General features: G+C 37.2%; 1 protein-coding gene and 1 long non-coding RNA gene across 5 annotated transcripts in view; both read left to right on the plus strand.

The window, feature by feature from the left end:
- Positions 1-26,792, plus strand: part of ASPH (aspartate beta-hydroxylase) — an 86,519-nt gene that overhangs the window by 13,369 nt on the left and 46,358 nt on the right. For 2 of the 4 annotated variants that reach the window (XM_053396049.1, XM_053396050.1), the window contains exons 2-8: positions 1,511-1,660; positions 2,134-2,178; positions 4,495-4,563; positions 21,866-21,955; positions 24,323-24,403; positions 25,432-25,578; positions 26,442-26,492. In XM_053396049.1, coding sequence (XP_053252024.1) covers positions 1,511-1,660; positions 2,134-2,178; positions 4,495-4,563; positions 21,866-21,955; positions 24,323-24,403; positions 25,432-25,578; positions 26,442-26,492 — 633 coding nt within the window. The remainder of the gene's footprint in view (positions 1-1,510; positions 1,661-2,133; positions 2,179-4,494; positions 4,564-21,865; positions 21,956-24,322; positions 24,404-25,431; positions 25,579-26,441; positions 26,493-26,792) is intronic. The other 2 variants (XM_053396051.1, XM_053396052.1) reach the window with 1 other exon arrangement.
- Positions 11,649-12,976, plus strand: LOC128417421 (uncharacterized). Its single transcript, XR_008331460.1, has 2 exons — positions 11,649-11,848; positions 11,890-12,976. It is a non-coding gene; the product is annotated as an uncharacterized LOC128417421 (long non-coding RNA).

Consider the following 26,792-nt stretch of genomic DNA (forward strand, 5'->3'; position numbering starts at 1 on the left):
TTGAGTGGTATGTGTTTGCATAGCGCTCAACAGTACTTCACAATTTCAAAAATAAATGTTTATAATGTGGCATTTTCCATGAAAATGAAACTGAGTTTAAGTTTTTGCTAAATCTCAGGGGGAACTATCTGCTGCTGAGATCATTTTTACTTATATAGACTATGAAATATCAGTTGCTAAATACTATATTTATCTCTGCTTTGGTCTCTACATCGTAAGTGGCTTCACTATCCATGAAGCTGCTGGATCCAGTAGTGTGCTATATTATATTCCCATGACTTGTGCTACGGAAATATTTAAATATATTCATCTGTAACATGAGCAACTACTGTATATAATACTTGATGCTGCCCCTAATGACTGTTTAAGGCCAGGCTGAATGTGGAGAAGCTACTTCCTGATTCAGTCCTAAATTTCTTAGTGTGCTTTAGAGACTGAGGATTTTTTTGGTAGTTTTTCTTCTGGACCCAATACTCTAGAGTAGAGTGCAATCCTATACATTAGTGACAGCCAACTGTGGCTCTCCAGATGTTGGACCTCAACTTCAGTCATCCCTGGCCATTGGCCAGACTGGCTGGGGCTGAAGTTGGCATCCACAAATAGCTTGAAGGCTTGGCTACTTCTGCTATACATGTTTACACAGAAGTAAGTCTAAATGTGTTAATGAGTCTGATTATTTATTTATTCATTTGATTTATATCTCACCATTCCTCACAAAGGAGCTCAGGGCAGCAAATAACTGTACTGTACTTTTAGCTTTATTTCCACAAGTGAGTTAATAACTAACTCTCTTCTGAACTAACTCTCTTCTGAAACTAATGGACCTATGAAAAATGGGAGCTGATAAAGCAATGATTACGTTTCTTTGCTAAGTAGCCAAACCTAGGGGTCAGCAGTTCTTCATTTTTAAACATCCCCCCCATAGTCCATAAATTTACCAAGGTTCTGTGACTATCTTGACATCTCTGTGATCTTACTTATAACATCCAGTTTAAACACCATGAAAATCAATAATCTTGCATATAATAAAGAATTATGAGATCTGTTCTAAACAAAATAATAATATAGTATTTACTATTCTGGGTTGGGTTGGATCCCAAAAAGGTGTGTATTGCATTCAAGTTAATATGGTAATCTTTTGCCCAATACCTTAAAAAAACAAAAAAGATTTTGGGGTGACACAGAGCTGCAGAGGCATGGAAGAGGCATGAGCATAATGGAAAACAGTTCAAATAATGAATTACAAAATGGGAAACAAGATTTAAATAAAGGATAAGTTTTATCTTTTTATGTTTGATAATTTTTATGTTTTATGTTTGATAATTTTATTTTTTAAATAATTTTAAATGACTTTGATTTAAATTAAATCACCAGGCTTGAAAGACAGTCTTTTAAATAATTGCATGAAACCCTTCATTCTGAATTTTGTGTAATCAAATAATATATTTGCAGGAATGTGTAATTGTAAGCCTTGCTTTCTAGTAGTAATTTCACTTGCTTTATTTTACAGAAGCAAGACATGGAGGGAACAAGAATGGGAAGAAAGAAGGAATTTCCGGAAGTTCATTTTTTACTTGGTTTATGGTAATTGCACTGCTGGGAGTATGGACATCAGTTGCTGTGGTTTGGTTTGAACTTGTTGATTACGAGGAAGTGCTAGGTAAGCATTCCAACAGCATTTGAAATGAAGTAATTTTAATATTTCACATTTCCAAATGTCATTTTTTTTGCAACTTCAGGATTTTGATTAAGAACCTTGGATCATATCCAGCTCTGTGGCTCCACTGGCACAAGGGACTTTTGTAATACATTTGAACTTCCTCTTCCTCTCCTGTCTCCTCCAGCATCCCCTTCACAAAATCAGCTGCAAAGAGTTGAGGGACCCTCAAGAGCAAATTTTAAGGGTGCATAGGGGGAGGAGAGGAAACCAAAGTCTCATTTCCTAAGTGAAACCTTACTAGTGCAACATTGGATTTAACCTTTCAACAATTACGGGTGCTTATTCATTGTTCACTATCAAGCACCAGATATTCATGAAAGTGTTGATTTAAAGAGTACAGTAAATCATGTAGTTCATCTGTTCAGGTTTTGACAATGTGAATAATGGTTTCTATATTTTTACCACGCATGCAGCCAAAGCAAAGGACTTCCGTTATAACTTGTCAGAGGTACTCCAAGGTAGGATTATAGAGAAATAAACTATGCTTATACTTCTTGGGATTGAAATACCTGACTGTTGGCATACTGCTGGAGTAAACAAAATATGCTTCATTATTTTATCTTCTGCTACATCCTTCAATCTTTGCTTTCTTTAAGTGGTTTTCAGATTTTTAACCTTATTCAGCTGCTACTCTTTCTTTTAGGGTTGAGTTTTGGTACTTCTTTATTAAGCAAATTTATGAACCACTTGATAAAAAAACAAATTCTCCAAGTGTACAAATAATAAAAAGCTGAGGAGGAGGAGGAGTTGTATCGCATGAGCACTGTATTCTTTGGGGGAAGTGTATGATCTAAGTTGACTTTCCCATTTTCCTATGAGAGTGGAAAGCTGATATAGGTATCACCTGGCATGCAGCCTGTTCTCTGCTTATCTCTATATGAAGCTGCTTTGGGGCATTTTGCTTCATTTGATTTGATTCTAGAGACTGTTGGAGCTCAGAGCAAATAGAAATAGTGTAACCATTTGCACTTCATGCCAAAATTATCTATAGGATTGAAGTCGGAGGGATGCAGGTGGGTGAGAAGACATTTCAATTGCCTGCCTTTCCCACAACTACCATTAATTTGGTTAAAGTCCACATGTAGTTGTGAAATGGAAGGTAGAGGATTTGGCTATGTGTAAAAGTGTAATTCATCCAATATCCAGACTACAAATATGTTTAAAGCGGTGAGCCTTAAGAACAAAATGTGACTTTTCAAAGCTCAGAATTGCAGATTTTAGCTGATTTATTACAGTGTTTTGACATCATGTGGAAATGAGTAATTGTTTCCAACTGAAATGTAGCCATGAAAATATTAGTATCTGGGAAGGTTAAATAATTACAAAGATTCCATAATAAATTCATTAAAATAAATTATGCAGGGTTGTATTCAACCAAGTTATATTTGCAGTATACTCTTTGGAATTTATGGGCCCAAGTTAGATAGGTCCAGTAATTACAGTGGGTCTATGCTGAGTAGGATTAACACTGGCTGCAACCCACAATCACTATCTGTTCTATTTAGTCATGATTCCAAATCCTATGGTTTGCATAGCTGAGAGGATAGCATAGCTGAGAGCATAGCATAGCTGAACTCAAAGAATCAATCAAACTGGTTTAGAGCTGTTTGCCTGATTTTGTCACCTGTCTGCTCTGCTCTCCTGTCTCTGGCTATATTGGTCTTTGGAAGCAGAACAATCTCCTTAATGATGGCTTGTCAACTCAGACATCAAGCCAAACCATAGCTAGATTTCCTTTCTTATAGTGCTGGTTTATTATATTGTTTTCAGTATAACTAGTGAATAGCAATTGAATGTGTTGCTAGAATTCTCAGTTTCATTCTTGGATATTTTGATTTTTGTTGTTTGGGATAAAACAAATATGCCCTTTGAGCAACCACCTTGGCAGGACTCTGTTTTAGCTTCTTCTCCGCATGACTGTTGCTTCTGCCTTGTTCAATAAGCCATGGCAAAAAATGAGCTCAAACTATGCTCTCCAACTTTTAGGATTTTCTAGCAATTAATCTACTGTATCAGCCAGCTTGGCATGCATTTCTCTGATTGAAATTGCTTCTGCCTAAATTTCTTTTGAGTGTTTAGGGCTATGGCTCTGCCAGTATCCCAAATGCAGCAATTGCAAATTTCCATAGCAGCAGGAATATTTCTATGTTGCATGCATCTGCATTATTCCTGAGTACACCAATTTACTGTCTGAAACAGATGCATTGAACGTTGTGTTTGATATGCTGCTTATGAAGTATTGTACCTTTGACATTAGATAGGCAATTTTATTAATAAGCAATCATCATGTAGCACTTAGCAGTAGATTTTTGAGTTCTTTTTTCTTGAACAAATACTATTCCAGTAATCTAGATAAATACTATTTAGTGAACTGGTAGGTGCAATTCTGTTCCTATTAAAAAGCCAGTCCCATAACTTCCACTAATGTGAATGGAGCAGGATTACAGCCATTGTGTCACTTGACTTGCATAGTCATTTCAGATACAAAATTGTTACAGTTCCTTAAATACTAGCAAGTAATGAAGCGCTGATTTAGCAATCCAAAAGGATTTCACATTTGCAGAAAGATACGCTATATTTTAAGGAGTTTGGTTTGTTTATTTGGAAAAAATGTATATCATCTCAAAACAGTTAGTAAACTTGCATCTGTGTTTTGGAATGACATCTTTTATAAAATGTTGAGGCTCATGATTTCTTGCTACATTCCATCACACATTCAACAGATTAATATAGAAATAGATTACTGAATTAGTTTCTTTCTGTCCCTGCTCTAGGAAAACTTGGGATCTATGATGCTGATGGAGATGGAGATTTTGATGTGGAAGATGCCAAGGCTTTGCTAGGCAAGTAGACACTTCTAAAACTGACTTAAACATTACCTTCTGTTGCAGCATTAAAATAATGAATCTGGTTTCCAAAATTTCACAATACCGTTATTTATTATATGTCTTTTTAAACAAAAAGTAACTCAAAGTGTTAAAATAATCACAGTAATTGCTTAATATTGGTGAAATTATGTTGCACAGCACAGTGTATTCCTGTAGTCCTATTGTTTTCTTATACAGTATGAAACATTTAGTACGATAAATGTTTAAAGTGATAATATGTTTAAAACTTTTTAAGGTTACCTGTATAAAAGATTCCTGAGAAACATTGGTCAGAAATCCTAAAGTCCTTAAGCCTATTAAGCCGCCTTGAGTTCCATCAGGGAAAAAGGTGTAAAAGAGCACTGGAACCATTTTATATAGAGAAACAGTCATAGTATGCAATGAAAACGAAAACAGAAGAGAAAAGCATAAGATTTATAGTATGCAATGAAAACAAAAACAGAAGAGAAAAGCATAAGATTTAAGAGGGATGAGAACTGATGTAAAGTGTGAAGTTTGATTGTCAAACATACTGAAGCACATAACCCAAGATACAATTGAAGTAAAACTCGAAAGAAGACCTATATAAGGCAAATCAAGAGGAAAAAGTAGCAAGACGTACCTAAAAAGCCAGAAGATTGACAAGACAGAAAAGAATGAGGACTTTGCAAAGTCCAGTCTACAGAGTGAGACGTGAGGGAAAAGGGCACTTAGGACAGTGCACCTGATTTGAATAGCTAGGTTGTAAAGGTGAATAGTATAATACTAGATTAATAAGAGGAATTACATAGGTTGGAAGTGGAATTTATCTAGAAGTAGATAAAAGACTAAAAGAAGAAGAGAACAAGTCCTGGGACCTTTCTCAAATAAAAATAATTACCTATATCTTGGCATTTTTATGCTATATTGACATGCTTTTTAAAGGCTCTGTGTTGCTTCCTTTTAGTACAGGGATATTGATTTAACATTCAGATGTTCTCTAAGATCTTCAGTTTGTCTGGGAAACTTAATAAATTTAGTTTGTGTCGCTGCACTGGGCAAATATATTCCTGTGTCTTCAGATACCTAATTCATTTGATCATCTACAACCTTTAACCCAAATTGCTTTTATGTATTCTGACTATTTGTGATTTAACAATGTACAGATAGCATAGAAATCAATATATTCAGACACACCCTGAATCTCCTCCGTTCATGAGTCGACTAATAACCTATACAGCATAAACAACTCCCCCCCAAAAAAAAAACCCTAAGGGGTGATGGAGTGATAATAGGCAGGTGCTATCATTGTTATTTGTGATTAATTCTTTCCCCAGTTTCAAGATTTACATTGCAGAACTTTGTATATTAAATATGAATAATATGAACAATACTGATTTAGTTGTTCACCAAGATGCGTACCCAATACCTCTACATGCCAAACTTTGGCTTTATGTTAAAAAAAATACATAAACTTTGAGTAGCAGACCTTTGGACGATAAGATGAGCTGTGTGTGTGTGAGAGAGAGAGAGAGAGAGAGAGAATGCATATTGATTCGTTTGGGCAGGTGTCAGTAATTTACTGGTTCAGGAGCCTTGTTTTAGTGGTAACATTATTTTGCAACTGTACAGTTGTAAAGACTGTAAAAGAACTGTACAGTTGTAAAGACATGATCATGCTACTGTTTCATAGATGTACATGTAATTAGAAATCAGATATTCCCCAGTCCATGACCATGACTGGTTCATATGAGCAGGATAATGAAAGCTTTGTCTCCCTCACAAGGTACGTCTATCTCTTCATCTCCTAAAACAGGCTTGCTGGTGTGATTTTAGGGGTGTTACCCTTACTTTATTAATTGTTCATTTTTGTAGTAGTAGTAATAATAATTTTATTATTTATACCCGGTCCATCTGGCTGGGTTACCCCAGCCACTCTGGGTGGCATACAGCATATATTGAAACATAATAAAACATCAAGCTTTGGGTTACAGACACCCATTTGCTTTCTCCTTTTCTTTCTTTTTCAGTCTGTAGTTCCAAGATAAATGCAATCTGATAGCAGTGTTTTCCCAGTAAAGGGAATAAGCAGCTATAATGGGGATCAAGGTTTTTCTAATTCTCAATCACTGCTTTATATAATTCTGCAAGGAAAAAACAACAAAATCATCCTTTAGAAAGGACTTATTTATTGGTTACTGAACCAATATGCTTTTGCTCTTAGGATATGTTTCCAGAGATGGGGGATCTTTGGCAGTGCAAGACTTGCAAATTAAGGGTATGGGGAGAAGAGTTTGTGATGGGTTTGCGCCTGCCTGATATGAATGGTTTGCCCTATAAATAATGGGTGGAAGATGGCAGTTTTCTACACCAATAACAAACTGTTAAAAGTGGTTATGAGATACTCTAATAAAACCTAGCTTGCTAGGTAGAATGTTGAAGTGCAGGGACATGGCATTTTCAGGAATGCTACCTGTTTCATGCAGAAGGCCAGCAACATGGAAAGATGGGAGGGGTTTGAATGACACGGTAATGTCAGGAAGAATTATTTAGATTTATTAAACATTGGGGAACACTTAATAAAAGCCATGCATGCAAAAGAGAGGGGCTATACTTGAATTACAATGAAACCAGGCTGCTAGTGTTTGAAGTGGTGCTCATAAAGATTGTAGAACAATTTCCCCAAATTTCTTAGGGAAATTGGTCAGGCTGGAGCGCATCCAGTTTGGGATAACTCTTATCTTAGAGAGCTGCTATATCAAGAGATCACAATCTCTTTATATAATTCTGTGGCACTTTATGAACTACTGTGTACAGTTCTAGTTACTCAATATCAATAGAATATATTGCTTGAAAAGGTGAGGAAAGGGTTAGAACCAAAATGATACAAGTTGTATCTGTGAGGAAAGGCTACAGCTTTTGGTGCTTTTTGCATAAGCATGTGTTTAATCCTCTCCCCATTAGTGGCCTCTAATCAACCACCTTGGCAAGGTCAGTAGTAGGAATATGTCTTTGTCAGTATTTTTTCAATTTCTTCAAATGGTTTGTTTCTTGGGTGCTTATTAAAACTTCCAGATTTCTTTTTACTAATTTTCTTAACCATACTGTTTTAGACTGCTGATCATGAAAGAGGCTCTTTTAAATCCTTCTACTTCAATTTCTCTTTTTCCACCTAACTGCTGCCTTCTCTCTCTCTCTCTCTTTCCTTTTATTCTTGTGTAGGCTTGACCAAAGATGGCAATAATGAAAATATTGATTCACTTGAGGAAGTCCTTAATATTTTAGCAGAGGAAAGTTCTGATTGGTTTTATGGTTTCCTCTCATTTCTCTATGATGTAATGACTCCTTTTGAAATCATAGAAGAAGAAGAGAGCGATGCTGCAGATGATGTTGATGGTACGTCACAGAATGAAGGGGTTCAGGGAAAAAAGACATGTGTTATTGTGGATTTACAGAACCAATGACTTTAGTTCAGGGATCAAATTCAATTATCAAAATGCAACAGGCTACTGGGGTAAAACCTGATGTAACCCCTTACCCTCAATGGACATATCAGCCATGTGATGTAATTCACTTGTCAAAAAGCCTTTTTGAGAGAGAGACTGGGGTAAGACAAAAGTGTCTTCAGTAGTATGATTGGTTTCTGTATGGCTTTGCGTCGGTTTGTGCTTTATTAGTACTAACCTGTGCTGTGTATTCTTAGCACTAACCTGCACAAGCTCTATGGTAGTAACCTACACTATTAACCCTTAAATGATTCACCTTTCTAATAAAGTGTTAAATTACTATAGACTATTCTGGCATGATTGACAAATTATGTATATATTTATATTTTATATTTTAAGACTCTGCCTACTATTGCATTAAATAAGAAAACTATTACTGAAATTATTTGAATTTGCTACCAATGAGTATTCCTTAATTTTATAATTTATTACATGCTTTTACAGACATATAGAGCAGAATTCTGAGGTTACTCAAATTTGTTATGTTAGTAAATCCATTTACTATATGAAAGAAATAGCATGCAAGTGTTGTATATTTTGAAATGAAGCTTTCATTCTTACTTTCTTTATATACTATTTTATCTCTTAAAGGCAGATTTGTTTGTAAAAAATTAGTGGACATTTTTTGAAAGCGAGAACCTGTAAATATGTATTTCTCCTGTAATATTCAACTAATTAAAGCTGATAAATGCAAACTGTCTTTTATGTCTTGCTAAACTGAATGGCTGACTCAGATTTGCTTTTTGATTTTTCTGCTCCGCCGCACCCTCCCCCCATCTCATAGTGAAGGGACTGATTATACAAATGCCTGAGTTCAGCAAGTTTCCATGCCCAGCTTTGTGTGGAGCAAATTAACCTTCTGGAACAGATATGTGTGCAAAATGTTGTGGTGTGTGTGTGTGTGTGTGTGTGTGTGTATGATAAAATCTAGTGCCTGTATTTCATGCACACTGCTGAATAATACTTAGGCTTGTTTGATCTGATATTGCTGATCAAACCTTAGACTGCAGTCCTTTACACACTTTTCTATAAGTAGCAACCATTGAACTCAATGGAGCTTACATCTGAATAAATATGTATAGAATTGCACTGTTTGTCTCAGAATTAACACATTTGATAGAAACTTTCATGGCTCAGAAATGTGAGTGTTTAAGTAAAGTGTACAAGTAAAGTCTACAGCCTGAGGAAGAGTTCTATGGATTTTCAAAGCTTGCCTGACATAATATTGAGCACATAATGTGAAAAAGCTGCTTTACATTTTGCACAAATTTCTGCTTTCTTTGTTATGGCAGCAATGTGTAAATAATTTGCAGAAGATGCACTTTGCATTTTATTTGTTCCAAATAAAAATACCTGAGCTGAACCCCGGATTTCTGTGACCATCCTCAACTGTATCTGATGCAAAGCAAGTTCATATCTTGTAAAATGGTTGGGCATAACTGTTGTAGAAATATATTAAAACAGTGGTTTTTATTGATAAATGTTATGTACTTTGTATGTTTATCCACAGTGGAATAAATTAATGATAACATTTGGATACCACAGTATTGTAAGAAAAGAATTTGAGCTTACAAGGAATGTACCTTCGTTTGTTTGAGTTATCTTCTCTAAAAATAGTTTTGTATTCCTGATAGTATGAGTTAGAAGTTATTTAGTTGAGACTGATGAAAAGGGCAGTTACTCATAACATGGCAACCAATAATTCAGGGCTTTGTGGGGCAAAACATAGCCTTTGTGCTTTGTCACCAGATGTTCAGCAAGAAATTTCATTTTCTTTTCAGTTACCTTTTCTGTTCTTTGCGGTGGGGTGGGGTACATAATCTGAACAATTGTGTTTCAGTTTTGAAGCAAAGGTGAGGAAGTGGAGATTTCATTGGTTTTATTTATTTTGCTAAACTTCAGGCTGTTCTAAAATAATAGATTTCTATAGCTGACCCAAGGCTATAATATAACAGATTTCAGACCCTTCATTATTGATGGCTAAAATTTAATTCTTATTGGAAATGGGTTTCACAGTTATAAACATCTGAGCAGGACCATATAAATAAAAGTTAGACAAAATTTGTATTCTGTTATCTAATAACAGCAATAATGGTTCGGCTGTGGAGTTTATTTCAAGGACTAGATTAGTGATTGTCTTTTAAAAAAATGTATTCGTAAGATTGTCTTGTCTGAATGTTTTGTTAACAAGTTTGTTTTTTTATTGCCCAATGTTTTTAAAACTTCTGGACCTTTAATACCACTTCCACATTCCTTTGGTGATGAAATGGTAAAACTTCAATCATGTTTGAGGTAACCTTGTTTATGATCTGATCTAAAGTTCATTTGTTTTTTGCTGTTTGTATAAAAAGGAAATAAAGGGAAATCATATAGGTTTGAATCCAGAGAAATGCTGGTGGAAGAGGATGGGTGAAAGGTGACCTCTCTCTCCCTTTGTCCCTACAAAAGTTTTTCCTGAGGTGTACATTGCTGAATGGAGTAGGCTGTGACACGCCAGATTAAGTGGGAAGAGGGGGATTACTGAAAATTGGGAGGAGGCATCTTCTGTGAGGCTATTTTTCCTTTGCACCCAGCATAAAAAGAAGCAGGTTGGGAGAGGAGGCTATGTTAGCCTGCTATATTACTAGCCTACATTTATTGCTTGCCTGCTTCTTATTCATAAAAGAGGACTAGCAGAGGTTGGACCAGAGTGCTACTCCTATGAATAAAAAGCAGACTTAGTAATTATTTTTGTAGGCTATTAACTTTTATGGGCTTATCTTCACAGCTTGCTAAGGTCTTTGAGAGCATGATATTCAAAAGAAACCAGTAACTTAATAACATATCACTGGATCTTTTCAATTTAGATCTACAGTTTATATCTAGTACAGTATTTTGAAATCTTTCAGTCACCATGCTTATTATTTAATTTATTTATCTTTATGCTCCACCTTCCTACCAAAGCACTCAAGATGGTTTTCAGTTTAAAATAATGTCTTCAGTCTCAGGTACATGTTTCAAAAGCGAAGGAAGAAGAAAACAGGCAAACTCAAGTATCAACACAGTCACACGGTTGCACAATAGTATTCAGATTATCAAGGAAAGACAGAGAAAGCCTTGAGGTATTAACTCACTACCCTCATTCTGGCAACATCATACGACCACCCTGCTATGGAAAGCAGCAGCTAAAGGAACTTGCACTCTGTAATTTGAGAACTGGTTGAATAATGAAGTTATGCAGTGACAAGGTAGAATGGTCATTGCAGTAAGCACTTTGGGGAAGGAAGGAGCCGAATGGTAGCTGTTCCCAGTCAGCTGAGGCAGGGAGCCAAGCTGCCTCACTTTGGCAACTAAGGCAGCCAGGTGGCATGTTTAGGATTAGAAGTTAGTATTCAGAAGTAACAGCTCTTGTTCATATGGAAAACCAGTCCCAAATCTCCTTTTATATGCTCAGTACCTGCATTTGTTCATGGCCCACTTCACTATAGCATTTTGAACTTGGTCTACCTCAGCAGCAGTTACACATGGCTTTCTGTTGCATCTGAGTTTAGAAAGTTTTAACTAGCTTTAGTTTCCTACCAAGCCAGGATATAAATACATGTTTTAAAGTTTGCTCAATATGAGGTCTTCTTTTGGAGCCATTAACCATTGTTCCTTAGTTTGGATGTAATAGAAATCTTCCTAGCTTGCTTCCCCACTTGCACAAAGGAAAGAGGAAAGTGGCTCTGTGCAAGTGTGTGAACCTTGTTCAACTTTGGATTTTTAAGCTGAGGTATGATATTCCAAATGCATCAATTGTGCAGCAGTCCCAAAGGCATAGCCTGAGAATGGTCGTAAGTTGCTTGCTTTAGTCCAGTAATATGTGCTGAATACAAATATCATTCATAAAACTAGTAAGAGTAAAGGATATTCTTACTGGGGGGAAACAAGCTTTCATTTTTGTGATGTATCAGTTTTTTAAACACCATGTTTCTTATTCTGCAAAGTGAAGTCATTTAAAAAGTTTTGTGACTCAAGTGTTCCTTAATTTAAGTCTTATAGCAACATGGCCACAAAATGTTCCACTGAACTAATGGACTCCATTCTTAGGTACTGAAGATTCTTTCACATGAATCCATATGTTTGGAAACAGATAAAATATTAAAGCATAAGATAGCATCCTTTTAGTTTATGCTTGCCCATACTTGGTGTTACATAATCCAAACAGCACTTTTTCATAATTGATAGTTTAGCTTATGAGCCAATTACCAATGAAAAAATCCTATTTGGAATTCTCTTTGTTTTTGCAATACATCTTTCACTTTCTCTTTGAGAACCATAAGTTAGAAAACCCATACAACAGTATTGCTGATTTTTTTCCATTAGAAACACACACACACACAGAGAGAGGGAGGGAGAGAGGGAGGGAGAGACTGTTCTCGGATCAACTGAGATAGTGATGACTAAAAGAGCTCCCCAAACTGGAAAGCTTTAAAAGCCAGAATAAAAGCAAATAAAATAAGACCATAGATAACAAGATTGCAATACACTAAAAGTCTAATGGAATAAAATGTATTTACCACCCTCTCATCAGAATGGAATTTCATTACTGGGGCACTGCTATAGAAAAGGTCCTTTCCTGTGACCTTACCAATTACAGCTTTCATATTTGATGAAATGAGAGAGACTGGGCCTACTATACCTGTGTACGGCTTATTTTGAAAGCTTTGTTTAATGGAACACTTCCAGAAAACAGAACAGTCAGGTATAAGGTTTTTTTTAAGGTCTGATGTAATTTTGGTGCTGTTTTATACTGGGTCATCTCCCCCCCCCCCCATGTGTATAGCATCTTAAAGACTTAAAATAATGTTTGTAACTTGTTTTCATCTTATGGTAATCAGGGGAGCCACCAGGAGGGGTTGCCAAGAGAAAGGCTAAAGTCAAAGGTACTTTGCTACTGGAGCATTAGTGCCCTTTTGTGCACACTGATTATGAATGCCTGAAATGCATGTGTTTTAAATGTGTGTTAAATGTGTGTTAAATGTGTCTACTAATTCTGGATGCAGTTCATACCAGTGTGATTTTGCATTCAAAATGTACTGAACAAAAAATATCAAGCATTAGTTTTGGGTGCTCTTCAGCATCCTACATAATTAGATCTACAGTACTTTAAAAACTTAATTTCTAATCCAGCTACAGGCTATGTGTGTGTGGATCTGCATATTTCTCTTGCTGGATGAACAATCCTGTGTGCAAATTGATGCAGTGCATGCAATTCGGTAGGATTTGGGACAGGGCATGTGTAACCTGGGGCAAATATAAAGATTGGATTCCTACTAGTCAACTGTCTGGGAAGGAAAAATAGGATGCTACATTCAGTCTTTCTTGTCAAATATCTAACTAGCAGAATTCTAGCTGAATTTTCCCAGTGATGCATGAGAATTTCTGATCACTGAGTGCACGCCTTTGGATCAAGGCCTTTGGGCAAAGAATTCAATCATTTGGATAGATAAGGCTTCTACAATGTGCATGGCATATGAAATACTATATGGTTTTCATATTGTTACCCCAAGCATTCTGCTCAAAATATGCTGGGCCTTTCTTAATTAGAGTTCATGTCTTCCTGTTGAAGGAGAAATGCTCCATTTTTATGTTTCATTGTAATATCATAGTCTTTTTATTCTCAGGGCTTTATTTATTTATTTCTAAAATTTATACACTGTAAAATATCTTAAAGCAGTGTACAAAAATAATAAAACAATAAAATTATTGGTTAAACCAGTTAATAGCAACTATTAAGAAGAACTTTTTTTAAAAGCAAAATCAGCAATAAACTAAAAACATCCACCACAGTCCTCTCCATCACCTTCCTTCAAAAAGGAGGTATTTGCAACTGGTCAGTAGTTGTTCCAGTGTAAGGGGCCCAGAGCCAGTTTCTTTAGGAGCGGTTGTATCACTGCCTCTTTCAAGGCAGGAGAAACCATTTCCTCATGCAATGAAGCATTAACCATGCTCTGAAACCAACATGTTAGTAGTGCTAATCTTAAAAGATTTTTATTCCAAATGCATTGCTCCTATTTCCATTCACGGTAGAGGGATGGTAGATCACTCGATATTTTATTGTAATCATCCTTTGCAAATGTTTTTTAAAAAACAGGTGTAGAAGAAAAGGGCTTGTTGGGAAGAGTGGACTAAATAATGTTTAGCAAATGTTTGTTCTCAATCTCACAATTGCTGGAGAATGTGAGCTGGAGAACATATTGGAAGGAAAGGCCAGCTAGAAGGATGCTTTTACCACACCTGAACCTCCTGAATCCTCCCTTTCCCCGAACTTACTTCTGACATTAGAGTTTGGCTGCAAGAGGAGAGGTAATTACCTAATGGGGAAATTTTTGGCAGGTTCTTAATTCTTGCCCCAGTCTGCAGATCCTCCCTCCCCCATGTTTCCTCATAATTTCCTGAATATTGTGTGCATGTGTGTTGGTGGTTTTCTTTTCCATATTAGCTAGTACTTGGTTGGATTTGAGTTTTACCTGAAGTGGCATTTTTGTCATGTAATTAAAACACTAATTATGTTATCAGCATATTTTTTTTAATTAAAGGCAGCTACAATACTTCAGATCTATTTCAGTATTAATCTATTGAAATAATATTGTCAGTTTTAATTGCAAACTGAATGCAGATTTGTGTGCCTCAATCATTTTCATAAGTCTCTGTGTATATAACTTTCTAAACTATTTTAAAACCATTTTATAACGATATAGTATTAAGACCTCTGATAAAAAATTGTCTACATGATGGTCATCATTAAAATCAGGTGTTTTCAGTAGGATCTTATTTTTATCTTGTGTTTACAGCACAATGGAAATACTCCATGCAGTGTCTTCTTCACAAATCATGACCTCTGGAGTCAGTTTAACATTTCTAAAATTAGCCTATAAAATGGGTGGGGGGAGCTGTCACCCTATGAATATTGATGGAGTTCGGTTCCAATCAGCTCCAAGTAGCATGGCCCAAGGGTCAGAAATGATGGGAGTTGTGGGCATGCACAAATTCCTCATTCCTGTTTTATGGGGTCGCAGCCATTTAAACTTCAAATGAGTTGCAGTTCTCGCCTAGGGGTGCCTAACTTTGTTTTTCACTTATCTTTTTCAAATATATGTAGCATCGTGCTTAGTTTTAGCCAGTGCTTTTTTTTTCTGGGGGGACGCAGGGGTACGCATACCCCTAAACATTTGTGAATCTAACTTTAGCCTCATTGAGCTGCAGTAATACAATATCAGTAGGAAGATGCGAGTACCCTTAAACATTTTTCTTAGAGAGAAAAAAGCACTGCTTTTAGCATTTGTGAATTGAGATAGTCGTGTTTTCTGTTAGTTCACTGACCCAGCCCCATGAGTGCAGGATAGCAGATAGCACTGCCCTTTGCATAAGGGCAGAGGTCAAGGAGATCTTAAGAGAAAAGACAAAGCAGATATAAAAAGTACAGTAGCAGAATGATTGAAGTAGGGGTGAGGAATCTGTGGCCCTCCAGAAATTGTTGAATTACAGCTTCCATCATTCCAGCCACAGCTTCCCCATCCCTGACTTTAAAGTATGCAAATTTAATTCAGCGTATGTTTGAACTGCTTCCTCTCTTTTACGATATCCCCAGCCCCTCAAAATCCATGGATTGTATAAAAGCTGAGTGAACACAGTTCTGCTTGCACAGTGGGACTTTTACTTCTCCTTTCCTTGTGCCACCCCCAAAATGTGCTTTGGAGGGTCCCCCAATCCCCTCAAACAGATTTTGAGGGAGCGACAGGAGAGGAAGGGGAAATTCCACTGTGCAAGCCAAAGTCTGTAGCATGAGCAAGATGTCAGTGCTGGATATGCAAATTTTAGATACATTATAAGGAGGTTATGCCAGTTATAGACCTCTTGTAAAATAGGCAAATACATTTTAGAGTCATTGATTTCCATTTAACAGTGTGTCTCTTTTTTAATTTTATTTAGTAGCTCATCGGGTAGCATGATGTTGTTTAAAAAGTTGGCAGCTGAATAATCTTTCAAGCAATTGAAAATTCTTTTAACATATTTAATTAAGAAATATTTACATCAGTTTCTCTAAGGCCACTTGCAATACATAAAACCTTTAAAATAGGAGAACTAGTTTAAATACTGTTAAAAGTTTGGGGAAATAGAACAGTTTTCATCTGATGCTGAAGAATAAGTTTTGGGAAGCCCTATAAAATAGAAAGTTATTTCCCTTGGCACATTCCAAGTAGCGATTGCTACCTGCAATTCTTTTGACAGTACTAATACTGTGTGATCAAGTTCTTTTGAATTGCAACTATGAATTTGTGATGTGAAGTTGGAGTGTGAGTTTGGTTTACTAATATCCAGTGTCTTAATGTGTGTTCTTTAATGAACATTTCCCCTTTTTTAAATGGGAAAATAGAAAAAATAAAAGAGATCAAAGAACCAGCCAAGAAATTGAAAGAGAAGCAAGAAGGAAAGAAGGAAACCAAAGATGAAGAGAGGAAAAAAACAAAGAAGAAAGTTGATGATTTGGAGAGAAAGGATAAGAAAGTTGCTGATGATAAATCAAAAAAAGAATCTGAAAAGGTTAAGCGAGACAGGAGAGGTGAAAAGGAGAAATCAGGGTTAGACAAGAATCTTAAAAATAAAGAGATAAAAGAATCAGCTAGTGGCAAAGAGAAAGAAATTAAAAAAACCGCTAAAGCCCTTTCTAAAGCATCCGATAGCTCAGCAAAGGATGAAGAGAAGAGGAAAAAAGTAAAATGATACTATTTTCATATCTGAATGTTGCTTCAGTTAGAACTGATAGCACGAGAATGTAATATAGCACCACTAAGGCAATTTGTCTTTAGCTTGTTAGAGTAAACAAGATGACAGAATCATTTGCACAAACAGCCTTAGAATATGTATGAAATTGTAAGCATGAAATAAGATAGACTGCTATGAAATTCCAATTTGTACATAGTATGTCTGATAATGTCTTGTACATTCTTATTGTACTGAGATCATTTATATAATGAAATGTTTTTGGTACTCAGTATGTCACACATAAGGCTAATACAAAAATAAAACACTGAAATATTTGCAAGTGTTGTTTTACACTGGGAAGTAGAAGTATTAGGGGAAAATAAGGTAGACTAGTTTTCAATTTTTATTTTTGTGTTCAATGAACATGATCCAATTTATACACTTGGGACGATGGAATATCTTATCAATATGCATATCACTCTAGAAAGTGCAACAAAACACATCTTTTTCAACTATTCAGAAAATAAATACATGGAAGAATGAAAGCTCAAATGGCTCAATGAAAAAAAGTGAAGAACAGAAATAAATAAGAACATTTACTTCAAATTATACCTTCACTGCTACCCCCTCTGCTTGTATTTTTCAGATTGCACTGGTTTTGTTTCCTGTTGGGTAGAAAATAGGACATACTATTATATATGTTTTTAAATAAACATTGAATATAATCTTTTCCAAAATGATATTTGGAATAAGTCCATTTGCTGTTTTTATCGTGACATGGAGAATACTGTGTCAAAAAAGTATTTGGGGCGAGGGGAAAATCTAGGAAATCTAGTGCTGAACAGACATTGGGATATGTGTTATGATCAGTGCAAGGTTTGAAAATATATAGTTGTGTAGCTCTTTGTGTCTCTGGTCTTACCACAAGAAGTACTCATATATGGGTGGCAAAGTACAATTTTGACACGAAAATAAAAGCAACATATTTCACCCTTGTTTTGCAGTAATACAACACATTTAGAATTCTCATGAGATATAATGCTTTTCTTGATCATGTGAAAAAACCTATGCAATTTAAATTTTAGACATCAATGTGGGTTTTTCTGAGACCATCTCTTTCATGTTTTCTGAAATGTATCCTTTCATTGTGAGCCAAGCCAGCCCTATTCTGTCGCTTCTCATGCCTTAGCTTATAATGCTCTGCATGAGTAATCAAATTTAGGTAGAGCCCTTGGGTTTTGCAAATTTCAGGTGCTGCTGTTTTCCCTTCCACCCCCAGCTTACATTTTGGGAAAGCTTTTAGGAAAGAGAATAGACTGGCAAATGAGCTGCTGATTGGGGAGCTTCAAGATGTTTCCAAGCTTTGAATGATGTTTATGACAAGCCTGACTTTTCAGTGGCGTAGCGTGGGGGTGCAGGGGGGGCCGGCCGCACCGGGCGCAACATCTGGGGGGGGCGCACTCGCACTCACAGCTCTCTGCCCCTACTAAAATCCACGGGTTAGGGGGCGCAAATTACTTGCCTTGGCCCGGGTGCTGACAACCCATGCTACGCCACTGTGGCTTTTTAAAAAAGAAAATCCAGAAAAGTGTAGGTGGACTCAGTCCATTCACAATCAAGGCAAGTTTCTTTCCCAACTGATATGAGTGGGTCTAACCATTTCTCATTCAGCTGAGATTGATATGCCATCAGCAAAGGTCAGACTGTCACTTTTCCGTATAGCAAAGGGGATTTGTGCATATAGCACACATAAAAGGTAAAGGTACCCCTGCCCGTACGGGCCAGTCTTGCCAGACTCTAGGGTTGTGCGCTCATCTCACTCTATAGGCCGGGAGCCAGCGCTGTCTGGAGACACTTCCGGGTCACGTGGCCAGTGTGACAAAGCTGCATCTGACAAGCCAGCGCAGCACACGGAACGCCGTTTACCTTCCCGCTGGTAAGCGGTCCCTATTTATGTACTTGCACCCGGAGGTGCTTTCGAACTGCTAGGTTGGCAGGCGCTGGGACCGAACGACGGGAGCGTACCCTGCCGCGGGGAATCGGCAAATCCTAGGCACTGAGGTTTTACCCACAGCGCCACCCGCGTCCCTATAGCACACATAGGTAGTACATAAACACATTGATTAGTGTTACAAACAATTTGTCCACAAAGACAGGTTCCTGCAAAGCAGTATTATAGGGCCTGAGGACCAGGGTGGACATGGAACTTCTGGCCTATTTATATGTTTCTGAGAACGAACATGTGACGTGAGACCTTCCTGCTTACCTCAACATCTGTACATTTGGTACTGCATCTGAATGGTGTGGATGTACAGAATTTATGGTTACAGACATTAAGGGCTGCCTCTTCCCCATATGAACTGACCCGGACCCTGTGATAATCATCTAAGGCCATTCTTCATGTGCCTTCTCCACAAAAGGTCAGGAGAGTGACAACATGAGAACAGGCCTTTTCCTTGCAGTCTTCCTGTTTGTGGTATGCTCTTCAAGGAAGGCTTATCTGGCGCCTTCATTACATATCTTTAGGTGCTAGGTGAAAACATTTATCTACAACCAGGCCTCTGGCTGATCAGCATTCCATGGCCTTTTAAATGTGTTTGTGGGAGGGGTTCTGTTTTGTTATTTGGTTTTTGTTTTGTTTTACTTTGTGCGTGTTGTGAACTACCCTGTGATCTTTGGATAAAAGGTATACCAATTTAATAAATAATAATAATAATTTGATCTTTACCTCTAACCAATGAAGATTCAGCAACATGAAGACTGAGTGTGTACCATTTAGATGTTACATCTAATTCATTGTAACTTTTAGTGTAGTTCATATTTTACTTTATTTTGGATTGAAACGTACAGGTTGAATATTTTGAGGAACTATTTTGCAATTCTGCATACAGAAAATAATCAAAACCATGCACATTCTTGTATGAAATGTGTTTACAGTAATATTCCATTTCCAATAAAGTTTAATGCCACCAGTTTGTTCTGAAAGAAGAATGAAGAAACTGACAGTGCAATTCTATACACATTTACTCAGAAGTAAAGCTCTCTATGTTCAATGGGAATTCCTCTAACATGGGTGTAAGTAGGATTGCAGCCTTAGTGTCCATTTAGTAAAATCACAGAGTGCCCTGTTCTCTATGACACAATCCACCAGAAAATTATGGATGTTCTTTTATGCCACTTCTGTTTACAGCAGTAAGGGTTGCACCAAAGTTTTGATGGACTATACTAGCAGTTTGTAAACCTATAAATGCTATAGAAGATATGTTAAAAACACTGCTCAGAAATGTTTCCCCTTACTTTAAAATTGCAATGGCTAAAAATGAGTCCAACAAATTCCATTTTCTTGAAGAGGACAATGATCACTGTAGATGTGCAGGCCTTTCTTACTGAGCCCTCTCATGCTTTTCTGTGCTTTGTTCTGCAATATTGATGGAATATTGCCAATGTGGTCAAGTTCATGTCGAATCTGAATTTTGGGGAATTGTCTTGATCAAAGATGCTAAATGATAATATTATGGCATGGTATTTGGATTTGACAGGTCAAGTGGCTGGATCTGTAACCTGTCTCCCATTTGAAAAATGTTTACATCCATTATTTAGATCAGGGAAAGGAGACTGTGGTTCCCCCACAATTATTAACCATATTGATTAGAATTTGTAGGAACTGAAATGCAACATTTGGAGAGCCACAGGTTCTCTATCCCTGGTTTGGTCACTTGATGGAAATGTCACTCATTTATACTACTACTAGCTAGAAAAACATGTTTGTTTTTAGTGGTGCAAAATCTGTTAATTGTATGTCAGGAGCATTTTACATGTGGAAGCATTCAAAATATATTCTCTCCTTTTTTTTCTGCCTGTAATCTGAAGTAGAACAATCCAGAATTCTATTCATATGCTGCCTTATTCTGTATAATGTATAGATTAGCTCTTCCTATCTTTCACTCTCAAAAGTGTGCCACAGAGAAGGTCCTCAGAAACAGTTTAGGGGAAAGAGAGGTTGAGACATTGTTTTCACTCTTCCCCCTGCACCCCTCAGTCTAGAATCTTAACCTTGGAAAAATACCTTCCTCCTTCTCTACCCATGAGCTGGCTTTGAGTGGGAGGCAGTATTTTCATTAGACATACATTGCTTCACTTCATTCACCCCAAGCCAGTTCTTCTTGTTTCATCAATGGTAATGATCTCTATATTGGATAGGGGAGGTGTTGGTGTGTGGGGGTGAGAGGTTAAATAAGGAATGAAGCAAGGGTGACGGGTTAGGAAAGGAGCTTCAACCTTCATTTGGAAACAACTACTATCCCAAATCCACCTTTGGCTTCTGCTTAACAACTAAATACCGTATATATTTTAGAAGAAGTGGCCCTGATATTTGTAGTACTATCTTTTGATGCTCTAAGTAATTAAAATTTAAGAGTGCAATCCAGAGATACATATAAGTTCACAGCAGCATTTGGAGAGATTTCCTTGAAGCAGCCCATAACCCCATATTTACAGAGCAACTTTGGGTTTTGGCAAAAGGAAACTGATTTAAAGGCAGCTGGAAATGAAATCAGTTCATACAGAGAGAAGTTTTCCTTTAAGAAGATGCTGCAACAGGCTCCAAAAATTTGTTTTTTAAAAATGAAAAAAAATGTTGGACTTTGAAATACAATGTGGTACTTCGGTAGCTTGTGTGTAGTGTGTACTCTCCTTTTTGGTAGTCTTTAGATTTGTGGGCTTGGATCCAGACTTTGCTCCCCGTGGTGGGAGACTCCTTCGAGCAGAGTTCTGATCAGGGGACTCCTTCACAGGCAGAAGGGGGAAGGTGGCAATTCCTCCTTCCTTCCCTTAAAGCCCTCTGAAAAAATATTAATGTGTGGGGTTGCAGGGAAAGCAGGGATGAGTGGATGTTGCCTCTTCCCTTTTCCCTCAGCATGTTCCCTCCACTGGATCAAAAGCCTAAATGGCTTTCTAAGTCTTTCTAAGTTTGGATTCAACCCCTTGTCATTATCTCAGTGATACCTAAGAAAGCCAAAATGTTGAATCAGAAAGGCTAAAGTTAACTTTATAACTAAACAATGCAGGACTTAAAGAAAGATCTGTCCCAGAACAGCAAAAGTCAAGAGATGCTGAAGAGGTTACCCAACCTACAGAGGAGCCACATGGGAGAGCAGGTAGGTTCTCTTGCAAACTAAGTCATAGAAAAATAAACTCCAGTCTTGCCTATCTTTTTGTATGGTAAAAGCTTTACAGCATCTGCTCTACAGCAAGTCGTCCTCAATGAGAGGTTTGCAGATCTTGTCGTATTGCAAACCCTCCTCCATACTGTTAACACTATGGGAGTGCTTTCAGAATGGTTCCATTGAGGTAGCGATATGCATAATGTCACATTGAATTTCTTTCTATTTAGATCTTTCATGAAAGATTAGTCAGCAGGACAAACCTAGTTTCTGGTTCATGAATTGTTGTGTGTACTTCACCAGCACATTTACACAAAATCATTCTGAACTCATCTCTCAGGGAAGTAAACATATGAAAATATGCCCCAAATCAGAAAAGATAAAAACAGAGGGTGGCATCCAATGTCGTGTGAGTGGACTTCTCCTTCCTTGCTTCTTCCTGAAGCTCCATTCCCACACCCCAACTACTCTGCAGCCCTCCAGAACAGATCTGGGGGGTATAGGAGGAAGGGTGTATCTGTTCCACCAGCAGTTTAGGTTCCCCCTGGCAGATGAACACTGTTGGACTGCACCCCAAAATGAAATAGCTATTGAAATCATCTTTGGATGTATATTCATTTAATATACTAGATTCTCCATATAACCTTTAAAACTTTTCAAATAAAATATTAATTAGCTTGAAATATTAAAAGTAGTTTCTTTACTAGAGTTCCTTGTAACAGGGATTGAACTGTATAAACACCCTAAACAGCTTTCTGTTACACTGTATACATATGCCAGTGCATTCATTTATTTTGTTTTTGTTCTTTGCCACTCTTAACATGACAAATTTTTTTCTTCATTTCAGGCATTGAGTATTGTAAAAAGAAATGAGTATTTTCTATAATTGAGTGTGTCCAGATTAAATATTTTAAAGACACTTAAAACAATATGCAAGTTTCCTAGTACTTGGAAATCTTCTTGCAATATGTACATCCCACTGATATTTGAGAAATTTCTATACTGCCCAGTGCCAAAAATGGCCACAGGGCAATGTGCAACAAAACAAAACAATACAATGCATTATATAATAATAATAATAATAATAATAATAATAATAATAATAATAATAATAATAATTTGACATAATTTGACATAAATGTCAAAAATCCGAGATCCATATTAACTTGGCTGTAGATTTGTACTTCTTTGTGTAGGTTTTACCAATATATTGCTCTTATGGTACAATAAGTAATTCGTTCTGCTTCATGAGCTCCCATTGTTGCTCTAATTCTAGGTTGTGGACCTTGGGGTTCTAGTAAAAAACAATGTAGATTCCAGAAGCCTGAAGTCTGCCTTTGTATGATAAAACCTTACAGGCTGTGCTGGCTCATATTCAAACATTTTCATTATCATGAGGGCTGCAAAAGTGCTTTATGTAAAAACGAAAGCTAAGATCCTCAGGAGTCTAGATAGTTCAGCATAGCAGATTCTACCACATACTCCCAGCTCATGGAAGATGCACTGTTAATCATGATGGATAGTTTCAAATTATTTAAACTTAGAGGTGACTAACCTGTGGCCTTCAGATGTTGGCTTCCAACCCCCATTCACTCACGGACAGTGATGTGGAATGCTTTGTCCATCTCTACTAGATTTATTTTATTTTACAAAATCTATACAGTGTTTGACTGTAAAACAGCAACAACCCCACTCAAAGTGCTGTACTATAGCCTTGTACTTAACTATAGTCTCATACTGTTAATTTATGGACTCACAGAATCATAGATTACCAATGGTTATCTAGTCCAATGCTCTGCAATGCAGGAATCACAGCTCAAAAAATCCCTGACAGATAGCCATCCAATCTCCATTTAAAAACCTTCAATGAAGGAGAGTCCACCAGCTTCTGTGGGTACATGTTTGTGAAATGTACAGGCACCACCCCACTTATGGATGTCCACATCATGTGTGACTGCGCAAATGCATTGTATTAGGAACCCAGAAGTAGGGGAAGAGACCTGAAGGACCTCAACAAAGCCCTGCTGCGCCTCCAGCTTGCGGGGAGACCCTCCCCGGAGCCCAAAGAGGATGTCCTCTTTGGGCTCTGGGAGGGTGTCCTGGTGAGTCAGAGGTGCAGTGGGGTGCTTCCCACTTAAGGGCATTTCATTTATGTGTGCAGAGGGCCAGCACAGACTCCCCTGTGTAAGTGGGGAGTCACCTGTATATAAAAAAACTTGAATAAAAATGCTATATATCACGTGCCATATATCAAATCCATAGGTAAACATGCTCACTTTCCCTAAAAGTATTTGTTTTCTGGTTTTCGAGTTTAGTCTCTTCTTTCTGCTTACCTTTGATGTATTCTCTAAAATAATGTAGAACACAGAAGTGCCGAAGCAGAACCAGAAGAGGAAGATGAAATGGACACTTTGCTACGTCAAGTTCTTGAAACAGAGTTTGGTATGAATGAATACTTTGTCCATGAACCTCTAAAAAGAAATTTTAGAACTAATCAATTATTTTGATCAGTTAAAAAAATGTATGTAGCTAGTTACTGATCTTTCAGAACATTTTTGCTGCTGGTTAGAAATAAATGTTTGCTTTCCAAAATGCAATAATGACTGTAGTGGATAATGACCTGCCCCTCACATGTTTGTCCAATGATACCAGTTTATAGAATTATCCCATATTAACAGTAAATGCTTGAGGCGCAATATCAGAGCTAAGCACTCTTAAGATCCACTGATTTCTGTGAAAGGAGTAATTTTAAACTAGTGGGTTGTATGTGGACATTTCCCTCCACAAACAGAAGGGTTCCTTCATTTGCGGATGGGACTCCAGTCCAGCAGAGGCTTTCATTCCACTTTACTTGATGCTCCTGCTGGCAAAAGGGGAAGAAGATTATTTTTGGCAGGACCTAGAAGACCAGGATTCAAATCCCCACTATGCTATGAAGCTCACTGGAGGACCTCGGACCAGTCACTGTCTCTCAGCCTAGCCTACTACACAGGGTTGTTGTGAGGATAACATGAAGAGGGGGAGAACTGTGTAGCTTTCTTGAGTTCCTTGAAGGAAATAAATGTAATAATAATAATAATAATAAATATTTATTTATTTAAATAATTTATTTATTTTATTTATTTATTTAAATAATAATAATAAAAATAAATAAATAAATAAATAAATAAATAAATAAATAAATAAAGTAGTCCCCTGTGCAACTTCCCATACTGTTCTTCAGGGTCTCCTAATACTCTGGAACAGATTTTCAAGGTGCACAGAGAGCTGTCTGAGGAAGGGGGGGTCTCCCAAAATGGTGTTCTTCCCCTTCCTCCAGTGGGACATCCAGTTAGCAAAATTCCATCTGGATCCAACCCAGTGGGCCTTAAATGTGTTTGGATTGTACCAATGATCTGTTTAGAAGGGCGGTGATTACAGAATGCAATTGAGACTTTTCAGCTGATATGCTGTTTTTCTAACATTTTAAGAAAAAATAAATGAAGCGGATGAAGAAACAGATTTTCAGGAGGAGAATAGTGAATCACCTGACGTTCCCACAGAACAGGATGTCTATGATGGAGACCTTGAAGATAAAGGGCCAGAAGTGTTAGAAACACCAGAATCTGACTATGAAGGTACCTGAAATATTAAGAGTATTCAGCATGTTGTTCTTTTCCTTTTCCTTTTTTGAAAGAGATTAAGAAGGTGGTGAGATATTTTACTTAGACTTTTATGGAATAAATATATGTCTTTGAGTTCATTCAGTTCAGTCAAACATAGTATGTCATCAAGTCTGCTTTAAATGACTTGTATACTGTATTGTGACCCAGTTTGGACGTCATTGGAAGGAGAGTTTAGTGAATGGAAGAAGACTGCAGCATCATGTGTGCCCTTCCTTCTGCCTTCCCCCTCTCATGCATGAATTCCTCCCATGTTCTTGTATTTAAGCATACATCTAACCTGAAGCCTAAGATCCTGAAAATTGTGGTTTTATCAGGATGTTCAAAATATTTAGAAGTATGCCTAGATTCATTTTAACCTGAATTGATGATGCTCATACCAAGATGCAGGGAGGCATGAGGAAATTCACTTGCAATAAAAGAAGTATTGGAAGACAGCACAAATGGTTCTGTGGTCTACTCCAGTCCTTACATTCTAGTTCCAGGATTATGTCTACTCCAAGCATATGTGTCTAAAAACTGTTAGATTAATTGGGCACCTTTCTGAAAATTGAAAGTATTTTAACTTAGCAGTAGGTGGTCTTCAACAAAGTATTTGCAATAGCATAATGGGATTTCCTTGCTCTATTCTCCCCTACCTCCCACAAGCCCTGCCCTGTCCCCAAATGTGCTCTGGAAGGTTGGGGGAAATCCCCGAACAGCTTTAGGAGACATACAGGGGGAGAAGTGTCTGACGAAATATTTTTCCTAGTGCTACACTGAATACAACATTTTATGTACCTTCAAAAACCAAATATTTCCCTTATTTTTCATTTCAGAACCTGCAAGTGACTATCAACCAGGAGAGCCAGACACAGATGACAGTCATGGTATGTCTGCTTTTCATAATAACTTTGAGATGCTGTAAAGTCATATATCAGGTGATGAACATGTGTCTGTGAACTGATCCTAAATATTTGCAAATTTAATGGGAGAGATAGTTGATGGAATTTTCTAAAGTGTTGGTTTTCAACCTTACCTAAGTGGATCACAACTTTACCTATCGTATCTGAAGAAGTGTGCATGCACATGAAAGCTTATACCCAGAACAAACTTAGTTGGTTTCTAAGGTGCTGCTGGACAATTTTCTTATTTTTTTATTTATTTCAACTACGTCAGACCAACACGGC

This window comes from Podarcis raffonei, chromosome 7 (genome assembly GCF_027172205.1).
Source record: "Podarcis raffonei isolate rPodRaf1 chromosome 7, rPodRaf1.pri, whole genome shotgun sequence".
NCBI classification, from domain to species: domain Eukaryota; kingdom Metazoa; phylum Chordata; class Lepidosauria; order Squamata; family Lacertidae; genus Podarcis; species Podarcis raffonei.